Genomic DNA, 18421 nt, shown 5'->3' with positions numbered 1-18421 from the left:
CTGGGGAAGATGCCAACAGTCGAAATGTGGGAGAAGCACCTTCTGAGCTTCTTTCTATTTATCTGTGTCACGTCCTGTGTTCTCCTTTTGGGTTTTCCTTGGACCGAGGAGTGGGTTCACTCCAGAAAATCATTCGCAGATGGTTTTGTTTTGCTGACTGGTTTATAAACACACAGAGACATTTATACTTATCAATGGATGCAAAAATAATGTTGGGGAAGCATCCTGTTTTTTTCCCCTCAGATATTTTTGCCCCACAAATAATAAAAAGCCTGGAAGAAAAATTGGAAAATACAGTGCTATAGGAAAAAAAAAAAACCCAAAAAACACCCCACCACTTAAAATTGCACTGCTAAGAGCTAGGAGATAACCACTGGTAACATCTTGATACAATATGCACACATATTTGAACATAAAAGCAAACATACTGCTCATACTATATTGTAACCTCCTTCTCACTTAGAAATGTGTGTCATAAATGTGTTTCCACACAAAGAAATATGCTTCTGTTTTATCTTTTTTACTGGCTGCACGTTAGTCTATTATATGAAATAATCATGTTTTTTGTTTGTTTGTGTTTTTTGTTGTTGTTTTTTCTAAACCCATTGTCAATTCAGCTTTTGGGGAGCTGAGAACTTTTCCCTATTATAAACAATATTGCAATGAATATTCTTGAATATACATCTTTGTGTACCTCTCTGATTATGTCTTTGAGCTAATTTCCCAAGAATGAAACCCAGGGTCCAGGAGAATCCTTCCATATTTCCATGTTACTGTCCAGAAGAAAGCACTGTACCGATATTCACTCCCTCCAAGAGTGCCCGTGAGCATGTGTTTCCCCATTTTCACACAAATACTGACAATCGTCATTCTGGTGGCCAAAAATGCATTTAAGTGTTGTTTTAACTTGTAGGTCTTTGATTCCTAGTGAGGTTGAATACTTTTTAAATATGTTTATGGCCATTTGTGTTTCTTCTTTTATGAACTTCCTAGTCATATCCCTTGTTTGCTATTCTACTAGACCATTCATGTTAACCTTCACTCTTGATTTGAGATAGCCCTTTATAATAAGTCTATCACATTTTTATCTGCCGTAGGTTGCAAATATTTTTCCGCTGTCATTTGCCCTTTCAATGTACATAAAGTGTTTGTTTTGTTTTCCATTTATCATATTTAAATTTATGTAATTAAATCCTGATATTTTCTTTTGTTTTTTCTTGTTTTATGCTAGAAAGAGCCTATGTATCAAGTTTTTATATTCTTCTATATTATTCTAATCATGTATGAGTTAATTTTGTGCATGCAAATGTTTAATCCATTTGACATTTGTCTTGGTATCTTATGGGAAATAAAGTACTATCGCTTCTCCAGAATATTTAGCAAATCTCCAACTACCTACTCAGCATTCACTCTTGGATGTCTCTCAAAGACACCTCAAACTTAGAGATTTTTCTCTCCTTTCCTTCTTTTAAATCTTGGCTAGCTCATTAAATGGTATTACTACCACCTCAAGCTGCTCTGGACAGAAACTGGGGAATAATTTTTGTAGCCTCCTCTTCCTTCCCCTCACTGACATCCAACTGCCAAGAAGCCCTGAAAACCCCCAGAGCCTCTCACTTCTCCGAGAGCCAACACCAAGCTGCCTTCACCTCCTGTCGGCACTAGCGCAGCCCCTCCCAACTGTCTCCCCACGCCTATTACCCTTCACCCCAAATACATTCTCTACATGGTAGAGACCTTATAAAATACAAATCTGATCTTGTCGCTCCCTACTTAAAAGTTGCCTATTGGCGTTTCATTGTCTTTAAGAGAAGGGTGAAAGCTCTTAACTTGCTCATCAAGACCTGAGTCGTGTGGCCCCATTTAGCCTTTCCAGTTTTGTACTGGGCCCCCACCTGCTTGATTCCTGAGCACCCCAGTTCAGGTTCTCCTCAGTAATGTTTTTCCCTTCTATCTGCTACTTCCCAGTCCCCTCTGTTCCCCACTTCCCATCCCACACCACAGCCCTTTCTTTGTGGCACTCAGCGCTATCGCTGGAAACAATAGGACTCTTCCCCTAAAGTAGGTTCAAACATCACACCAACTGGCCTTTGAAAACAACAGATGTCTATTTCTCTTCAGCCCTGGTAATCTTTTAAACTGCAAAGGACCATAGCATGGTTCCTAGAGTTGTTTGGAGAGTTGTGCTGTTAATGCGTTTTACAGAGTGCTGGTCCCGTGAGATGCTCCATGGAAAAAGTGTCTGTGGCCAAATAAAGTTGGGATATGGTACACGCCATGTGGAGGTTCACGAGGGATGTCTGCACTCTGAGAGGTCTTCCAGGAAAGAATCTTATTTGCCTTTGTTTTATTTTCCAAATATATTTCATCATAGAACCTTTCCCCCCCTCCCTTAGAAAAGAACCTATTGTATTCTGAGAACTGGCATTCTGTTGGAGGGAGAGGCTGATAAAATGCTGGCTACCACCGTGCAAGGAACAATGGTGTCTCTGCTCTTTAAATTGTTACCTTGGAACCAAATACTCTTTTGTTTTACCTGAGGTTTAGCAAAACTTACTCTTGGCCAACTATTAAGTGCTTAAAAGCTCCCTAATTGACTGGTGGAGAGAATTAGGCAAATCATTGTCCCATAATTAGGTATTCAACCCAATGTCACATTTACCTTATGAGACTAGCTTTTTCAGTCCAGGTTTATTTTGCTCTTTTCTCTAAGATCTGTAGATGGGAACTTAGATTATCGATTTGAGACTTATCCTTATTTCTGATGTATGCATTTAATGCTATAAATTCTCTCTTCTATACAGCTTTGGCTGTGTCCCACAAATTTTATGTTGTGCTTTTATTTTCATTTAATTCAATGTTTTTATTTGTTGTTGTTGTTATTGTTTTTTAGATTCCTTTAGATTTTTTGATCCATGGATTATGTACAAGTGTGTTATATAGTTGGGGTTCTTTTCTCCAGCATCTTTTGGCATTTCTGGTTGCTGGCTTCTCCAGCACTTAGTCTGGAACATATGAGGCCAAAAGGAAACTCAGGGAGCTCACCATCAGGTCGTGTCTTGGGTTCTGAGGTTCCTAGCCAGCCTATCTCCTTGTGACCTCTCAGATCTTCTCTTGTTTGTTTTATATACCTGGGGTGCCAAGAACAAAGTATACAAGTGGACACTTTGGTCAATGCTGCTCAAGCAGTAGTTCACTGTAATCAGAAGTGTCTGGACGCAGATGGTAACCACTTTGAGCACCTCTTGTAATTGCTAAAGTCAAATGTGACTTGTAGTCATCTTTTGTTATCGGTATATATCGAGTATTAAAATTTTAATAGTTTTTTCCTTTCTTAAAATGTGTGTACATTTTTTTGGCACCCTCTGTATAATGTCTGGGGTTGTTACTTGTACTTACTGGGAGGAATGAGAAACATATTTCTGCTCCAAGTTTTTGGAAGCAGAAGTCTCACTCTGGCTGTTCTTAGAATTTTCCCTTTATTACTGGCTTTTTTGGCAAATTGATTATGATGTGCCTTAATGTGATTTTGTTGGTGTTTATCCTGCTTGGGGTTTGTTGCACTTTTTGGATCTGTGGTCTTATAGTTTTTTTTTTATCAAATTTGGAAAATTTTTAGCCACTATTCCACCAAATATTATTTTATGTCTCTCCTCCCTCTTCTGGGACTCATATTACATCTGTGTTAGACTACTAAAAATTGTACAACACATCACTGAGTCTCTGTTGAGCTTAAAAATATATTTCCCCCTGAGCTTCAGTTTGTGTAGCTTCTATTGCTCTGTTTTCAAGCTTATTAATCTTTTACTCTGCAGCATCTAATATATTAATACCACTGTATTGTTTTGTTTTTAATTTGATGTATTTTTCATGTTCAGCTGTTTCATTCAGTTCTTTTTTATATCTTCCATTTCTACCTTCATTCCCCCCACCCCCATGTTTCCCTTTACATTTTGAGCAAATTCCTTGTTTACTCACCATCATTTGTTACTTCTGGGTCTCTGTCTTTTGAACTGATTTTTCTTCTGGTTGTGGGTTACACGTGTCTGCTTCTTGGCACATCTAATAATTTTTGGTGGATGCTGGTCATTGTTAGTTAAGTTGTTGAGTGATTGGGTTTATTGTCTTTCTTTTTAAAGTGCTGGCCTTTTCTGTGGTGAGTAAGCTACTTGCCAACCTGACTGATCCTTTCAAGGTTTGTTTTTATGTTTCGGGAATGAGTCTATAGTAGCTTTCACTCGGGGGATTGTCATGCCCCACTGTTAAGGTGAATGCACTGGGCGAGGTGGGGAGGGTGTCAGTGAAATATCTGTACTTCGACTTGTGAGAGGCTGGATCCCTCACAGTCCTCCATAAGTTTTGGGAACTGTTCACCTTTTGTCTTGTTTCCCAGCCCCATGGAGTTTCATTTACTCATGCATAGTATTCAGTAACACACTTGAAGACTGCAGCTTACTACTGATGCTCTTTTTCTGAGTGGCTCTATCTTCTGTGGTAGTCTGTCCTACAAATTACAGCTCTCTGGGCCTGTACAAAATCCAGTTCTCTTCAACTCAGTGAAACCATTGTGTTCTAAATTGGCTCTAGGCGGAAAGCCAGGATGATCATGGTACTCAGCTGTTTTGTTTCCCTTCTCTCAGCTTTCATGGTCACGCTCTGCCTGTTGTCCAATGTCTTAAAAGTGTTTTTTTAAAAATACGTATTTCATCCACTTGTCTAATTATTTACAGTGGGAGGGCAAGACAGGCTCCAGTTACTCCATCATGGTAGAAGAAGTTCCAAATACTTTTTAAAGATTCATTTCATCTGGAATAAAATGCTAGTCAAGTATGAAGCCATAGTTAAAGCACCCAGTCCCGCGCCTAGCACATAGTAGGCATATAGTGGGGGTGCCAATAAAATGTATACAAGTGGACACTTTGGTCAGCGTTTCTCAAGCAGTAGTTTGCTGTAATCAGAAGTGTCTGGATGCTGATGGTAACCACTTTGAGCACCTCTTATAATTGCAGAAATCAAACGTGACTTGTATCCATCTTTTGTTATTGGTATACATTGAGTATTACAATTTTAATATAGTTTTCCTTTCTTAAAATGTGTATACCCTTTTTTTTGGCACCCTCTGTATTTAATACTAGCTATCATGATTATAATGATTTTCATTGATATCATTCAGTGTGGGCTCTATTAAACGAAGGATTTATTAAGAGCAATGGCTTGGTCTCATCTTTTTCTTCTTAATTTATGTGAGGAAAGCATACAGAATGAAACAGTACACTTTTAAATTTGCATAAATACTACCAAATTTGATACCCATGGTACATATTGCCCCTTAGAAAGTAGGAGATTGAAAATCAATTGTGAAAGATTTAAAGTTCAGACTCTTGATTTCCAGCTTTAGTCAAGTAGAAATTGCATTTTGTATTCTCTTTACAAATGTTATTCAAGCACAACAGCAATTTAAAAGTAATTGATTTTTCTCCAACTCAAATTTTTTAAAAAAGTAAGCAAGTCAATGAAAAAGTCATCTGGCTCAAGCCAGCAAAAGCATAAATATTTATTAAGTCAAACATAAGTAAAGTAAGATGATATAATATACTAAGAATTTTTCTAGTAAAATAAGTTAGAATACATATTGCTTGGAGCTGGAATGTTGGGGTGTTGAAATACGTAAAAACGTATAGTACTCTTAATATGGGGAAATGTACATGAACCCAAACTTGCTCTCCATAATTCATAACAAATCTTCAAATACCTTGCAAGACTGATGGCAAAAAGCATGATCACTGTAAGGCAGAGAAGAGCAGCCCCCTTGGGAAGTCTTCTGGTTGACATTTTCCTTGAGTGGCTCCAACATCAGAATCACTCCATGCTCCTACCACCAGCATATGACACAGTCAAGGCATCAAACTGAGAGCCAGCTGGGGGATAACTGACTCAACTGCAAGCATAGGTATGTTAGTCTGTAAAATGGGCCATTAGAGTAAATCTGAAGGTATCTGAGAACTGTGTATCACCCCAGGGTTCTCCCAGAGCACATGTGCTGTGGAAATAACTGCTAGTTCTTTGGACCCCTAACTGGCATGGAATTTACATCATTACTAATGTCATTTACTCCCCAGTATGGCTGTAATAAAACTGTGATAATGAAGGCAGAGTAGGATGGTTTGGGATTCTCTCTGGGTTTTAGATATTTGATAAATGTCTGCAGAAAGAGTTCATCTTATTTTCTCCGGCCATTCTCTGTTCCTATCAAATCCTTCCAATCTAGTGAGACCCAAGAACAGACAAATCTGGGAGTCTTGGACCTCTCCTGACTATGTTAGAGACCCTTAGAGATCGAGGAACCAATACACACATTAGGATAGCTCTGGGCCCTGAATTTGGCATTTACCTCCCTGGGGAGGCTCTGGGCCAGAGCAGGACTGGATGGACAGATCTGGGACTGCCCATAGTTTAAGAAAGTACAAGGGTTTGTTGTTGACACTGGACTTCTGTAGCAGAGTGGGCTTTTGAATTTTTTCGAACTATAGAAGTAGGAAGAAGTCAGGTTGTTTCTGTTGGCTATTGTTGCAAAGGCAACAGGGCATCTTATTTCAGAATTGGCAGTATTCCAGTGGGCGGCTAAAGAAAACTATTGTTTACTAAATATCTCAATTAAGCTTGTCCTAAATGGTTGGAAAATAGTACTGACATATATATTTGTTAAGGGCTTTGATTCATCCTTTTAGCATTTCTCAGTACTTTCTTGTTTATATGTCTCTCCAACTAGTCTACCATGTAATACTGTTTGTAATAGTTTATAGTCTATGCCCTGCTCACTCAGAATGATTGCCCCATTAATAGAAAGACAACCCTTGAAATAGGTTCGTAAGAGGCGATCAATTTCTTGCTTTTCCTGTTGATGTAAATGAGTCTATTTACTGCAGGAAACAAATTCACTTAGACACTAGTGAATTGCAATCAACCTAGTAGGACCCAGAAGTAGCAAATGTTTCGTTTGACAGATTTTACTTTAAAAATGAAAGAGTCAGATGCCAGGTATGAAAAGAGTGAGAAAGGGAACAGACATGAAATATTTTAGTGTGAGATTCCTCCTCTAAAATGGTCTGTGAGTGTCATACGGTGGTTTTATAAATGTGAGGTAAAGCAGTGGCAGGTAGAAAAACACTTCAGTGCTCATTAAGGATGCCTGGAAGTAATTACCCAAGTGTACACCAAAGCATTGCCATTTGAAAATGGCCCAAATATTTGATTTTGCTCCTTTGTTTTAGTCTACGACTATAGCAGTGCTAGGGTTTGTTTGTTTGTTTTTGTTTTGTTTTTTTCATCAACTTTTACATTTATCTAAGCAAATGGAGGCATCTTGCAAATATTTTTTTCCCTCATTTTTCAAACTTTTAAGAGCGATTGCCTCAATCCAAAGTATCCTCTTCTATTCAGGTTTGATGAGATACCTTTAAATTCCGAAGCATGCCCGTTTTGTATTGACTCATGGTATGGCTTTAATGTCACAGAAAGACCGCTTTGTCCTTATAACCACTAATAACAAGCGATTTCCTGGAAATTGGTGTTTGAACCATAGTGACGTCAGCTTAGGTTCCGGTTTCAACCAGGCTGTCCCTGAGGGGACAAGGATGTCCCAAAATGTTGGGTCTAGGCAGGGTCAGAAGCTCCAGGTCACATTTTTCTTTATGGGGGAAAGACAGACTGGCGTGGATGTGAGCTTCCCTCAGGCCACCATTTCCAGGGGATGATTATGCCCCATTTAGGTTAACCACAGACTGCACAACTGCCTCTCCTTATGGCCTGATGCTTTCCCAGGCATCTCAGGCCCCCCAGGGGCACGCCCAGGGACCTGGAAAGTGGGTATATTTTCTGAATTGACTCAGTCCAGGCACACAGCTGTGCCTTAGCACTCGCCAGAAAAATAGTGAAATGTCCAGACTCACACACTCAGACACTTCACTTGGCTGGAAAAAAAAAAAAATCGTAAACTGAATTTTTGGCTTTCTGGAGTTTCAGGAAAAAAAGTAAAACGATTCAGCTGATTAAACACAAAATAAAATAGATTCCTTTAATACAATTAAGAACCCAAATTTTCTTTTCTGATAAACTTCGAAAGCTTTGTTCAGACATCCTGGGACAGTTCTGCACTTTACACACACAGCACATTGGGCTCCACTGCTGTTGATCACGGGCCCCACCTCGGATTTCTGCTTTGCCGCAGAAGGGATGGGTGACAGGGCCGCTGGTGCAGCTAACAGCCTCAGTGCCATTTCTTTCTCTACTTAGGTGAAGAATGTGACATCGACATCAATGAATGTGACAGTAACCCTTGCCATCATGCTGGTACTTGCCTGGACCAGCCCAATGGTTATACCTGCCACTGCCCACACAGCTGGGTGGGAGCAAACTGTGAAATCCGTAAGTATTGCTGCTGCTCAGCCGCTGGCATTTAACCTCACATTTTCAGTCACCAAGACGAGGATGCTGACCACGCCCAGCCAGCCTCCTGCCACTCACACATGAGGCAGTGAAGCCCCAGAGATCACCTGAGTCACCCTGTCTCCTGAATCCCAGGGTCGCAGTTTTGCTTGGTGCATTTTGCCACCCCCACTCCTTCCCGAGTCTGAATGCAGCCTTTCCACTGGAATGAGAATGTGTAGATGTCATCCAGAGTTCAGTGCTGCTACTACAGCCAAAAATGTGCTAAACAGAGAAACATTAGAGTCATATCACCGAGTAGAGTCTCTGTGTTGAAAACGTAAAAAAACACACCAAATGTAAATTCACTTTGCATTTATGTCTTCAAGTGTTTTCAGATGTATTAGGTTCCATCAGTTGCCTGGAGGAAAGTCCAGTGAGGATGAGCATAAAAGAAAATCTGAAAAACATTTTGAGCTGCTTAAAGCTAAGTGTTCTCTAAAGGTGAAGTAACAGAAGTTTGAAAACGTCACAATTGAGATTTTAGACATTGAAATGAAGTATCTGCTAGGATTGAGGTGAAAATGAGAAATGACAGGGAGTTGGGTTTTCCGGTGTTTTGTAAACTGCTAAAAATTCGACTTTGAAAGGTGTTTCCTTCTGACTTAAATTAGTCATGGCAGGTGGATCTTTCATGAAAGGTCTCTTCTGGTCCTCTCACCCCCGCCCCTACTCCTTATTCAGATAAAGACAGCTCATCTTCTATGTGAGTTTCACAGGAGGCAAATACAGTATGTATACATAGCCCTGTGTCATGCAGGGCGTCATGCGGGGTCTCTGGTCCCGCTCCCCACATAAGAACGCAGGATATGGTGAGGCCAAAAAGGAACACCCACGGAGCCATAGATAGGGGAGTCCTACCACTATAGTCTCACTGGCAGCTGGGTTGGAGACACAGGAAGCAGGAAACACAGGAAGCAGGAGCCACACAATATGCAACCTGCCGTCTGCTTTTCTGCCAACCAACCAAGCCCACTTACTAGCTGCAATCCGCGCTTGCTAGCTCAGCCACCAGCTTCTTGCTAGACCCCCATTTTTTGCTAGCGTAGCCAAGGCAGTTATATTAGTGGCCAATGGCTCACTGGTTACAGCTGATGGCCAACTAGCCACAGCTGATGGCCATCCAATCACAGTTGATGGCCATTTACTACCTGAGCCAACACCTTTCTATGTGAGGCCGAGAGCCTGGAAACTGCATTCCTGGCTCTGTCCCCACACCCTGTCTGTCTGTCTACCTGTCGGTCTCCTTCCTGAGCAGGCCTGTCTCTGCCTCTACTCCTCCATGCTGTAAGTGTTTCAAAAACAGGCCCCTCACTGGTGGTCCACACTAACTAAGGCTGAATGGGCACATCTGATTCTTAGAGTGTGTCTGAGGTCGGGGGAGGCCAGTGTTAGGAAACGTTATTGGTAAAATGGACCACATTCTCCAGCTTCAACTTCAATAACGACGGTGCTGTTTGGGCTGTTACCTGCTTACTCTTTGTCTTTGCTCTTGGCTCAGAGCCTGAGGGGGGAGAAGGTAATTATTTTTAGTCCTCTCCCTCAACCTTCCCAAATGCTCCTAAACAGCATGGATTAGGATCAACTGTCCTTGCTGAAGATGGGTGAGAAGTACTCTCTTGCTGAAGAAAGGGCACGAAAGGGATTCCAATGGTAAAAATGCTAAGGCTGTGATGTGGTGTAGGAAGTTAAGACTGAAGTCGTGTAGGGTAAGTCCTGTCTGGTGGGGCCTTTGGTGGAAAAAGTCGTACAGCTGGGTCTGCAGGACCTGCCTTCTCATCCTGGCTCTGGTACTCATTGTGTGGCTAGATTTCCTTGTGCTGAACCTCAGTGTACTTATCCATAAAACGGGACCAGTTTTCATTCTAAAATTTGGTAATTCTGTGAAATGACAAATTTTGCAGCTTGGGGCAGAATATCTACTTATAACTTTTAAACCTTAATTGTGAAGATAAATATGTAAGAAAGTATGGATAAGAATTCAGGATGCCCTCAGGAAGTTCTGAAGTAAAATCCTATAAATATATATATATATATATATATATATATATATATATATATATATATATATATATATATATAAAATATCTGAATTTTACTTCCTGTGATGATAGTATAAGCAGAAGATACACAAGGATGGAATAATAAAAGGACAAAAGTTGGCCACATATTCTAGCTCCATCATGTTCTGGCTATGCGACCTGTACAAACAAATTACCTCTTGGAACCCTGTCTTTCTCACTTGGAAAATGGTGATAAGAAGGTTGCTGTGAGAATTAAAGGAGGCAAATATGTGCATATTTCTGCCATGTAGTCGGCACTAAATAAATGCTAGTTGCCCTTTTTCTTTCTTTCTACATGATGGTAGCTCTTATACTGTGAGCTATTCCAGAGGAGGATGAACCTTTGGCAGTTGTCTTTTTAGACGATGCATCTGCAGGGCACGGAACACTCTGAGCAGCCAAGGGTGATGGGGCCCGTCACATGTCTTGGTCCACACTTGGGCTCTCTGTTTGTCCAGAAGAGCACTTTCCATGTGATGATCTGATTTGCATCTCTCCATTAAGCCAATGTGCTAAACTAAGTGTCACTGCAAATTAGGCTCTGCGGGTTGCAGTGTTGGATGCTTCCTCCCTTGACCTGAGTGTAACAATGGAGAACATGCAGAGGAAGTTTTTGATGATATGTAGCTGGAGCCAGTGCCTAGAGAACTGGATCTGAATCAAATGGAATGGATCCAAGGACCAGAAGTGAAGCAGAGTCTGGCCTGTCAGTAGATAGTGGAGATACAAGCGGCCTCCAGTCCTGTGTGAGCCATGGGACATGTGGCCTCTGAGGTCTCTTTTTAACCCTGCGAGCATCTGAGAGCGTCTGAAACCAAGAAGAGGATCTCTGGATGGTACACGGTCGGGTCAGTAGATCTCAATAGGAAGGCTCAGGTGTACGCAGAGAAGAGAGAGAGCCATGGCCCATGTAGTTACATGGCCCAGAGGGCTACTGGGCCATCAAAGGCAGTAAAGGAGACGCCCGTTGGCCTGCCTCCAGAGGCCACATCGCCTGCCTCCCTTTCTTACTCTTCTTCAGGTGACATTGTCCTGCTTTTTTTCCCTTGAACATGTAAAGTTCATTCCTCCCTTCAGGGCCTTTGCCTCTGCTGTTTCATGCCTAGAACTCTCTTCCTTCACATTTTAACACAGCCATCTTCTCTGCCTCTGGGGATCAGCTTAAATGTCACTTTCTCAGGTACTGTCCCTGAGCACCTAATTAATTTCCTACTGCTGCTGTAATAATTTACCACAAATTTAATGCCTTAAAACAACAACAGAAACTTACCACCTTATAATTCTGGAGGGCAGAAGTCCAAAATAGGTCTGACTGGGGCCAGCGGGGCTGTCTTCTTTCTGGATGGAGGCTCTAAGGGAGAATCTTCTGCCTCGCCCTCTCCAACCTCTGGAGGCTGCCTACATTCCTTAGGCTCACAGCCCCTTCCTCGTCTAAAGAGCCAGCAATCATGCCGACCTGTGCTCCTGTTCTCACACCTCCACTTCCAACTCTCGCGCATCTCTCTTTCACATTTTATTTCACTTGTGATTATGTTGGGCCCGTCTGGACAATCCGGGATAATTTCTCTATCCCCGCATCTTCCATGTAATCACATCTGCAAAGCCTTTTGTTCCGTGGAAGGTAATATATTCACAGATTCTGGGGAATATGACATGTGCATTTCTGGAAGACCATTCTTCTGCCTTCCATAGCATTCGTGTCTCATTTCTTCTCCTCATGTGTTCTTAACAAATGTAATATTTTGAGATGATTTAGAATCAGTTTTTCCTGTGACAGCATCATATTAATCACTATGATGAGTATTTGCATAAACATGACTTAAACCCATTAAAAGTGCAGGAAGTGTGTGGGGACAGAGTCCCAGAGAGCAGTTTCCAGGCTCTCGGCCTCACCTGGAAAGGTGCTGGCTCGGGTAGTCGATGGCCTCAGCTGTAACTAGTTGCCATCAGCTGTGACCAGTTAGCCATTAGCCACTGATATAACTGTGCTGTGGCTACGTTGGGGGTTGGTTGGTTGGCAGAGAAGTGGACAGCAGGTTGCAGATCATGTGGCTCCTGCTTCCTGTATCTCCAACCAGCCGCCAGCGAGAGTATAGCGGTATGACTCCCCTATCTGTGGCTCCATGGGTGTTCCTTTCTGGCCTTACCATGCCCTGCGTTCTTGTGCGGGGAGCAGGACAAGTCCCCGCAGGACAATGTGGTAACTAGAATGAACACGGCTCTCAAGAACAGGACCCTGAGTTTTAGGCCCGAGGCTCTTGCCGTCCCACCAATGGCAAGACCATCTCTGGAGCTCAGTTTCATCACCCATAAAATGAGGGACTACATGAAAGGGTTGTGTTCTTCCTTCCAGCTCTAGAATTATAGGCTCCGCCCTCAAAGTCGTATCATACTCTGCCAGGAGGCTCAGCTGTAATAAGGCACAGACTTCCTTTGCCTGTTCCCTTGCAAAACACAACAGAATGTTTTCTAGTGCACATGGAAAAGAGAAATTCAGCATAAAATACATGTGGGAGTCTCACAAATACACACTTAAAAGTTCTCGCACATCGTGAAAATTGTTCCCTCACCAGTGAAGGGTGCTGCACGTGAAAATGAATCACTTTTTCATCAGCCATCACTAGAGGTTCTGAGACCTCAGTGGGATTTCCATGTAAAGTTGTACCATTTTAGTGGTGCCATGGCTATCTCCTGTGCCCCGTGTTTACCCCAGTAAGGAATGTTTCTTAGAAATTTGCCCCTTTAGAGTTATTATTTACCCCCCCCCCAATCAATAGTAAGCAGTAGAAATTGAGCAGGCCACACACATTTATCAAAACCATCAAGATAGTTGATCCAGAACTACCCTAAAAGGATCATTCAAATAACTTGTGTTTTATACATATTCTGAGGCAAATGGAAACCCTGAATTCTGGAAATTAACTAAACAACCCTGGTGAAATTTTAATTCTCTGCCACTCATTCTTACTGCCTTGGGACTGATCACATTTTTTTTCTTTTAAATAAATATTTTGCTTTCCTAGAATCCAGGTCTAAAAATCAAAATTCCTTTAATTCTTTACATAATGGTGTTTTGTATCATCTGTGTAGGAGCTGTGAGGTTTATACGGTTAGAGTTACAGTCAGTTTTGCTGACTGACAGTTGGCCAGTTATGTGCACTGAACAGATGAATCTATGGTTAAACTTTTGAGTTAGTGCTATTCTGCAGTTGGGAAATAGGTGCATTAGGCTGTCTTGGGTTATGCAGGCAATGAATAATCAAGCACCCCTTATTGTCAGACGTTGAATGTGGTGCCCAGGATATAGGTGAATGACACAGCCCCTGCCTTGGGAAGCTTGTCATCCAAGGGTGTGTCCTGGTATGTGCTGGGAGTTCTGTAGGGCTTGGTGATGTCCTGGGTCTCTTCTCAAAATAATGGCTGAAGAAACCCATCAAATGATTATGTTATGTGGGCAATCCTTATTGAACAGATTGGTTGGGTGCTGTGGTTCTTATTTTTATCTAAACTAGGATTTTTTAAAAATAAAATTAATCTTCCTCCCTATTCAGACCTCCACTTCACTCCCCCAAGGTAACAATTATTAACCGTTTATTGCGGATTTTTCTTGATGTATCCAATCAGTATATATATATAAGTCCTCATTTTCTCTTCAATAACACTGTTCAGCATTTTACTTTTATGCTTAAGAACATATTGATTCTTAACAATATATTGAGTGTTTATCCACAATGGTTTATGCCGGTCTAGCTCGTTTTTAAAATACCACTTGGCTTCTACTCTGGCCCCTCAAAGCCTTTCTTCATATGCAGCCAGAAGCATCTTTTCTTTCAGTATTCTAAAAGCATATGGCCTTCTTTCTTTTAAAATGTTTTCCCCAAGTTTTTGTGTCAAAATACACACAACACAATATTAACTATCTTAACCATTTTTAAGTGTACATACAGTTCAGTGGGATTAAGTACATTGTGAAACCATCCCCGCCATCCATCTCTAGAACTCCTTATGTCTTGCAAAACTGAAACTCTGTACCCATTAAACAATAACCCCCAACATCCCCTCCCCCCGGTGCCTGGCAACCACCATTCTAGTTTACTTTTTTTTGTTAACCTCTTCTTTTCCTCCACGCTCCAGCCTCTCGTAACCACCATTCTACTCTCTGTTAACTGAGTTTGGCTTTCTTTTTTTTTAGATCACACATAATAAATGACATCAGGCATTATTTGTCTTTCTATATCTGACTTATTTCATCTGGCATAACATCCTCCAGGTTCATCCTGTGGTTGCAAGAGGCACAGGCATCTTTTCAAAGTACAAATCTGAGCACTCAGACCCTCCCTCCCGCCACAGTTTCCATCCCACCAGTTTCCATCCCTTCTCATGCTAAACTCCTATTAAAATATATCAAAGGCCAAAGACCAAAGGCCATGCTGTTTCCTGTGGGGCGTGGTGGGCTGCTCCGATCCTGTGGGGAGGGACCCCTTTCTCACTTGTCCACTCTTCACCTTGCTCCTTCTAGCAGCCACGCTGCCCCTTTCCAGTCCCTTGCTCTGCTGTTCACCTCTTCCCAGGTCTTTGCCTGAGGTGGGGATTCCTCTGCTCCCACTCATTCCTGGTTAACACCCACTCACCCTGAGAGCCCAGCTCCCTGTGAACTCCCATTGCGAAAGCTCTCCTGAATCCCCTGTGAGGTGGAGCTTACCCTTGAACTTGCCCGTAGCACGGCCGAGCCCATTCCTCACTGGCTTGGCACCCTTGTATTTCTACGCTGATTTTGTGATCATTTGCTTGATTCTTATGTCTCAAAAGACAGGGGACTCTACAAGCCCAGTTTTCTCTCTGTTTTCCCTCACTCTTAATCTCAGGTACCCAGCACAATACCTGGCACGTAGTAGGTGTTTAATTAATATTTGATCAGTGACTGAATCCCTATGAGGGAGATAAGCTATTTGTTCCATCCCCTTTCCCATTCCTTCCTCTTCTGAAGATTTATAATAAGAGTTGTTAACGTTTCTCAATCTCGCTGACTGCTTTGATCGTCCAGTTAACTTTTTGGCTGCGGAAAACAGGAAGAAATTCGGAATCCCTCCTCACATTTGTTCCAGGCAGCGGATGGTTCAAAAATTATCTACTTACCTAAGTGGTATTTATTCCCCAACTGACTCACTTTCACACTCTTTTTAAATAAATAGGTGGACAAATTAACCAGAAAGCTTCATCACCTAGGTAAATGAAAAAAAAAACAGGTTTGGATGGTATATTTTAGAATTAAATTTACGAATCTAATGATGTCTCTTTTTGATAGTGTGGAGATTGTTGGTGGGTCTGCCTTTATTCTCAGCCTGGCTGCCTTTTATCTTGAGCATCTGCTCTGGGTCCCGACCGTCCACCGAGCTCAAGGTGATAGTTTAGGACCCGTTGAAATGTTAAATGCAAAAGCACTTTGGAAAATACAAAACCTCAAATCAATTGAGTTTAAACTGAAATCCCAGTGATCCCTCAGACCCGTAAGTGCGACATTTTTCCTGAGCAATTCGTGGGGATATGTTGCTGGTCGTGCACCTGCCGGGGCTGATGAGATCATCGCGCCCAGCCCAGCCCGTGCAGGTGCAGGGTCCTTCCTGAGCTGCGCTGTCGCCAACATAGTAAATGATTCATGCAGCAGGGCTCCCAGGATGCGGCCGAGCGATGACTTATGATGAGAACGCCTGGACCCAGAGAGGCAGCTGCAGCCACCTGGTGCAGATAAATTTGCTGCTTCTCAGACTAAGTCTTGGATGTATTCGGCTCGAGCCTGTCTACTCACTAACCCGATTAGCATGAAAAGCAGCCACGTTCGCTTCTCAGAGAAGTTTTAGATGACAGTAGGTAGAAAAAGCCAAGGATAGGGCTGGGGGAGGTGGGTAGTAGCAGAGGTTTCAGGAGAAATTTTGAGAAAGTTATCCCGAAAGTCCAAACAGCTTGGAATGTGGAGTTTTGGGAAATGGAACAGATGGCCAGAAATGCAAGCGATTTAGGCAGCTTCTCACTCTTGGGACAACATGCCGATCACATAAACCAGGACAGTCATTTTTCCACTGCGGTGGCCTTGCAGTCGTGCACTCCCTGTGTATACACAATAACATGATGTCGAAGCTATTTGCATGAGGTCATCAACCATACGGTCTCATAAGTCATGTGGCCCCGCTGTGGCAATCAGATGTGAGTCCTCCACCAAGCTGGAGCAGGAACAGCCCCGGCTGCCTTTGCTGATGCTAAACGGCTGTTAGAGCGTACTCTGCGAGTTTTGGACTCCAGCCTACAACTGGATTTTTCAGAGAATGTTGAAATACTTGGAAATCAAGTGAGTCACACTTCGCTTTCAGCCAGAAAAATGAGTTGTCTCTCTCAGTGTGCACCACATATTGCCAAGTGAGATGGCTGCCAGTTTGGGGTGGAGTCCTAGTTCTCGTTTCACAAAACACCTTCTGTCTTCCATCGCGGCCATTTCTTTGCAGTGATTTATGGTGGTCCATCTGCCTGCATGTGAGGTGGCTCAGATGGAGAGGTGAGTGCACGAATGGTCAGTCTTACAGCTCCAGAAGCTTTGTGAGCTCAGGCAGGCCGGCTTAAACGGCAAAGCTAGACTTCACGAGTGAAGCTTTGGTGAAAAACTCAGGAGTCAGAAGATTTGGACGCAAACTCAGAAGTCACTTTAATCGTCTCATTCTTCTCAAACTCTCAGGAACCATCCAGGCTTGGGGCATGGTAATTTTTCCATTAGGCTTCTAGGAAAGGGTTTGCATTCTTGGATCCTTGTTTGGGTGTTTACCTATGCCCTTCTGCAGACTCTAACTTTTCAAGGCCAAGAATAGCTGATTTTCGGATTCCATGGTCACCAAAGAGGTCACAAATACTCTCACCTAAGGTGCAACAGTGGGAAGAGTCCTGAGGATTTCATGGGAAGACAGGCCCATTCCCACCCACCTCTGAATCCCATTTCCAGGCACCCAGAGTTCTAACATGGAAGTAATGGCCTGGAGGTGGTGCTGGTGGTATGAGCAGAGAAGGTATACTCTTTTCCATATGCGGATGGTCTTACCTAACCCTCTTTAATTGTCACAGCTTCCTTTCAAATCCTGGTTGTGTTTCAAAGTGTTCCATTTGCGTGAAGGTCTGTAAACAGGACCTGTGTGACACTCTTGACTTGTGCCAGACACAGAGATTATATCCTGTCCTTCCATTTTTCCCCCTGTGTATACAGGTTGGTGCTTTTTGGAAGGGCACAGGGCAATGCCCGATAATCCTCACTCAGGGCATGTGCCCCAGAGGACACCAGCCTCCTCTTTATCCTTTCCAATTCCACCACCCCATGTGCTCCTCTTTAGGGACCACATACCATGTGCTCTGTAGTGGACTTTCTTACCTTTTTAAACACGTTTTCTAACTTATGGTCACAGCAAGCCCATGGGTTATATGTTGCTATTTTTGTCTTATAAATGAAGGGAGATCAAGTAAATATTGCAACCTGGATTGAAAGCAAGGTTGGTGTGATCCCAAGGCCCACATTCTTCCTCTAGTTATTGTTGGAAGACAATCCCATAGTATTTCGTCAAATATTAGGTTGGTGCAAAAGTAATTATGGTTTAAAAGGTTAAAAATAATTGCAAAAACTGCAGTTACCTTTGCACCAACCTAATAATATATTGCTTATTTTTAAAATTATTATAAAAGGAATATATTCTTAAAAAAAAAAAAAAGCTAGAAAAGCCTGAAAAGTACAAAGAAGGAACTAAAAACCACTTGTAATCCTGCCTTCCAGAGATCACTGTTGTTAGCACATTGCTGTGAGAGGCAGAATCTAAGAACTCAAACTGAGACTTGGGTTCAACAAA

The 18421-nt window shown here is 42.3% G+C and overlaps 1 protein-coding gene across 1 annotated transcript in view; it reads left to right on the top strand.

Annotated features, from left to right (window-relative positions):
• DNER (delta/notch like EGF repeat containing) overlaps window positions 1-18421 on the top strand; it is a 273668-nt gene that overhangs the window by 247933 nt on the left and 7314 nt on the right. The window contains exon 11 of the mRNA XM_019737353.2: window positions 8293-8424. Coding sequence (XP_019592912.2) covers window positions 8293-8424 — 132 coding nt within the window. The remainder of the gene's footprint in view (window positions 1-8292; window positions 8425-18421) is intronic.

This window comes from Rhinolophus sinicus, linkage group LG01, assembly GCF_036562045.2.
Source record: "Rhinolophus sinicus isolate RSC01 linkage group LG01, ASM3656204v1, whole genome shotgun sequence".
Lineage (NCBI taxonomy): Eukaryota > Metazoa > Chordata > Mammalia > Chiroptera > Rhinolophidae > Rhinolophus > Rhinolophus sinicus.
This window is presented reverse-complemented; position numbering and strand designations above follow the sequence as displayed.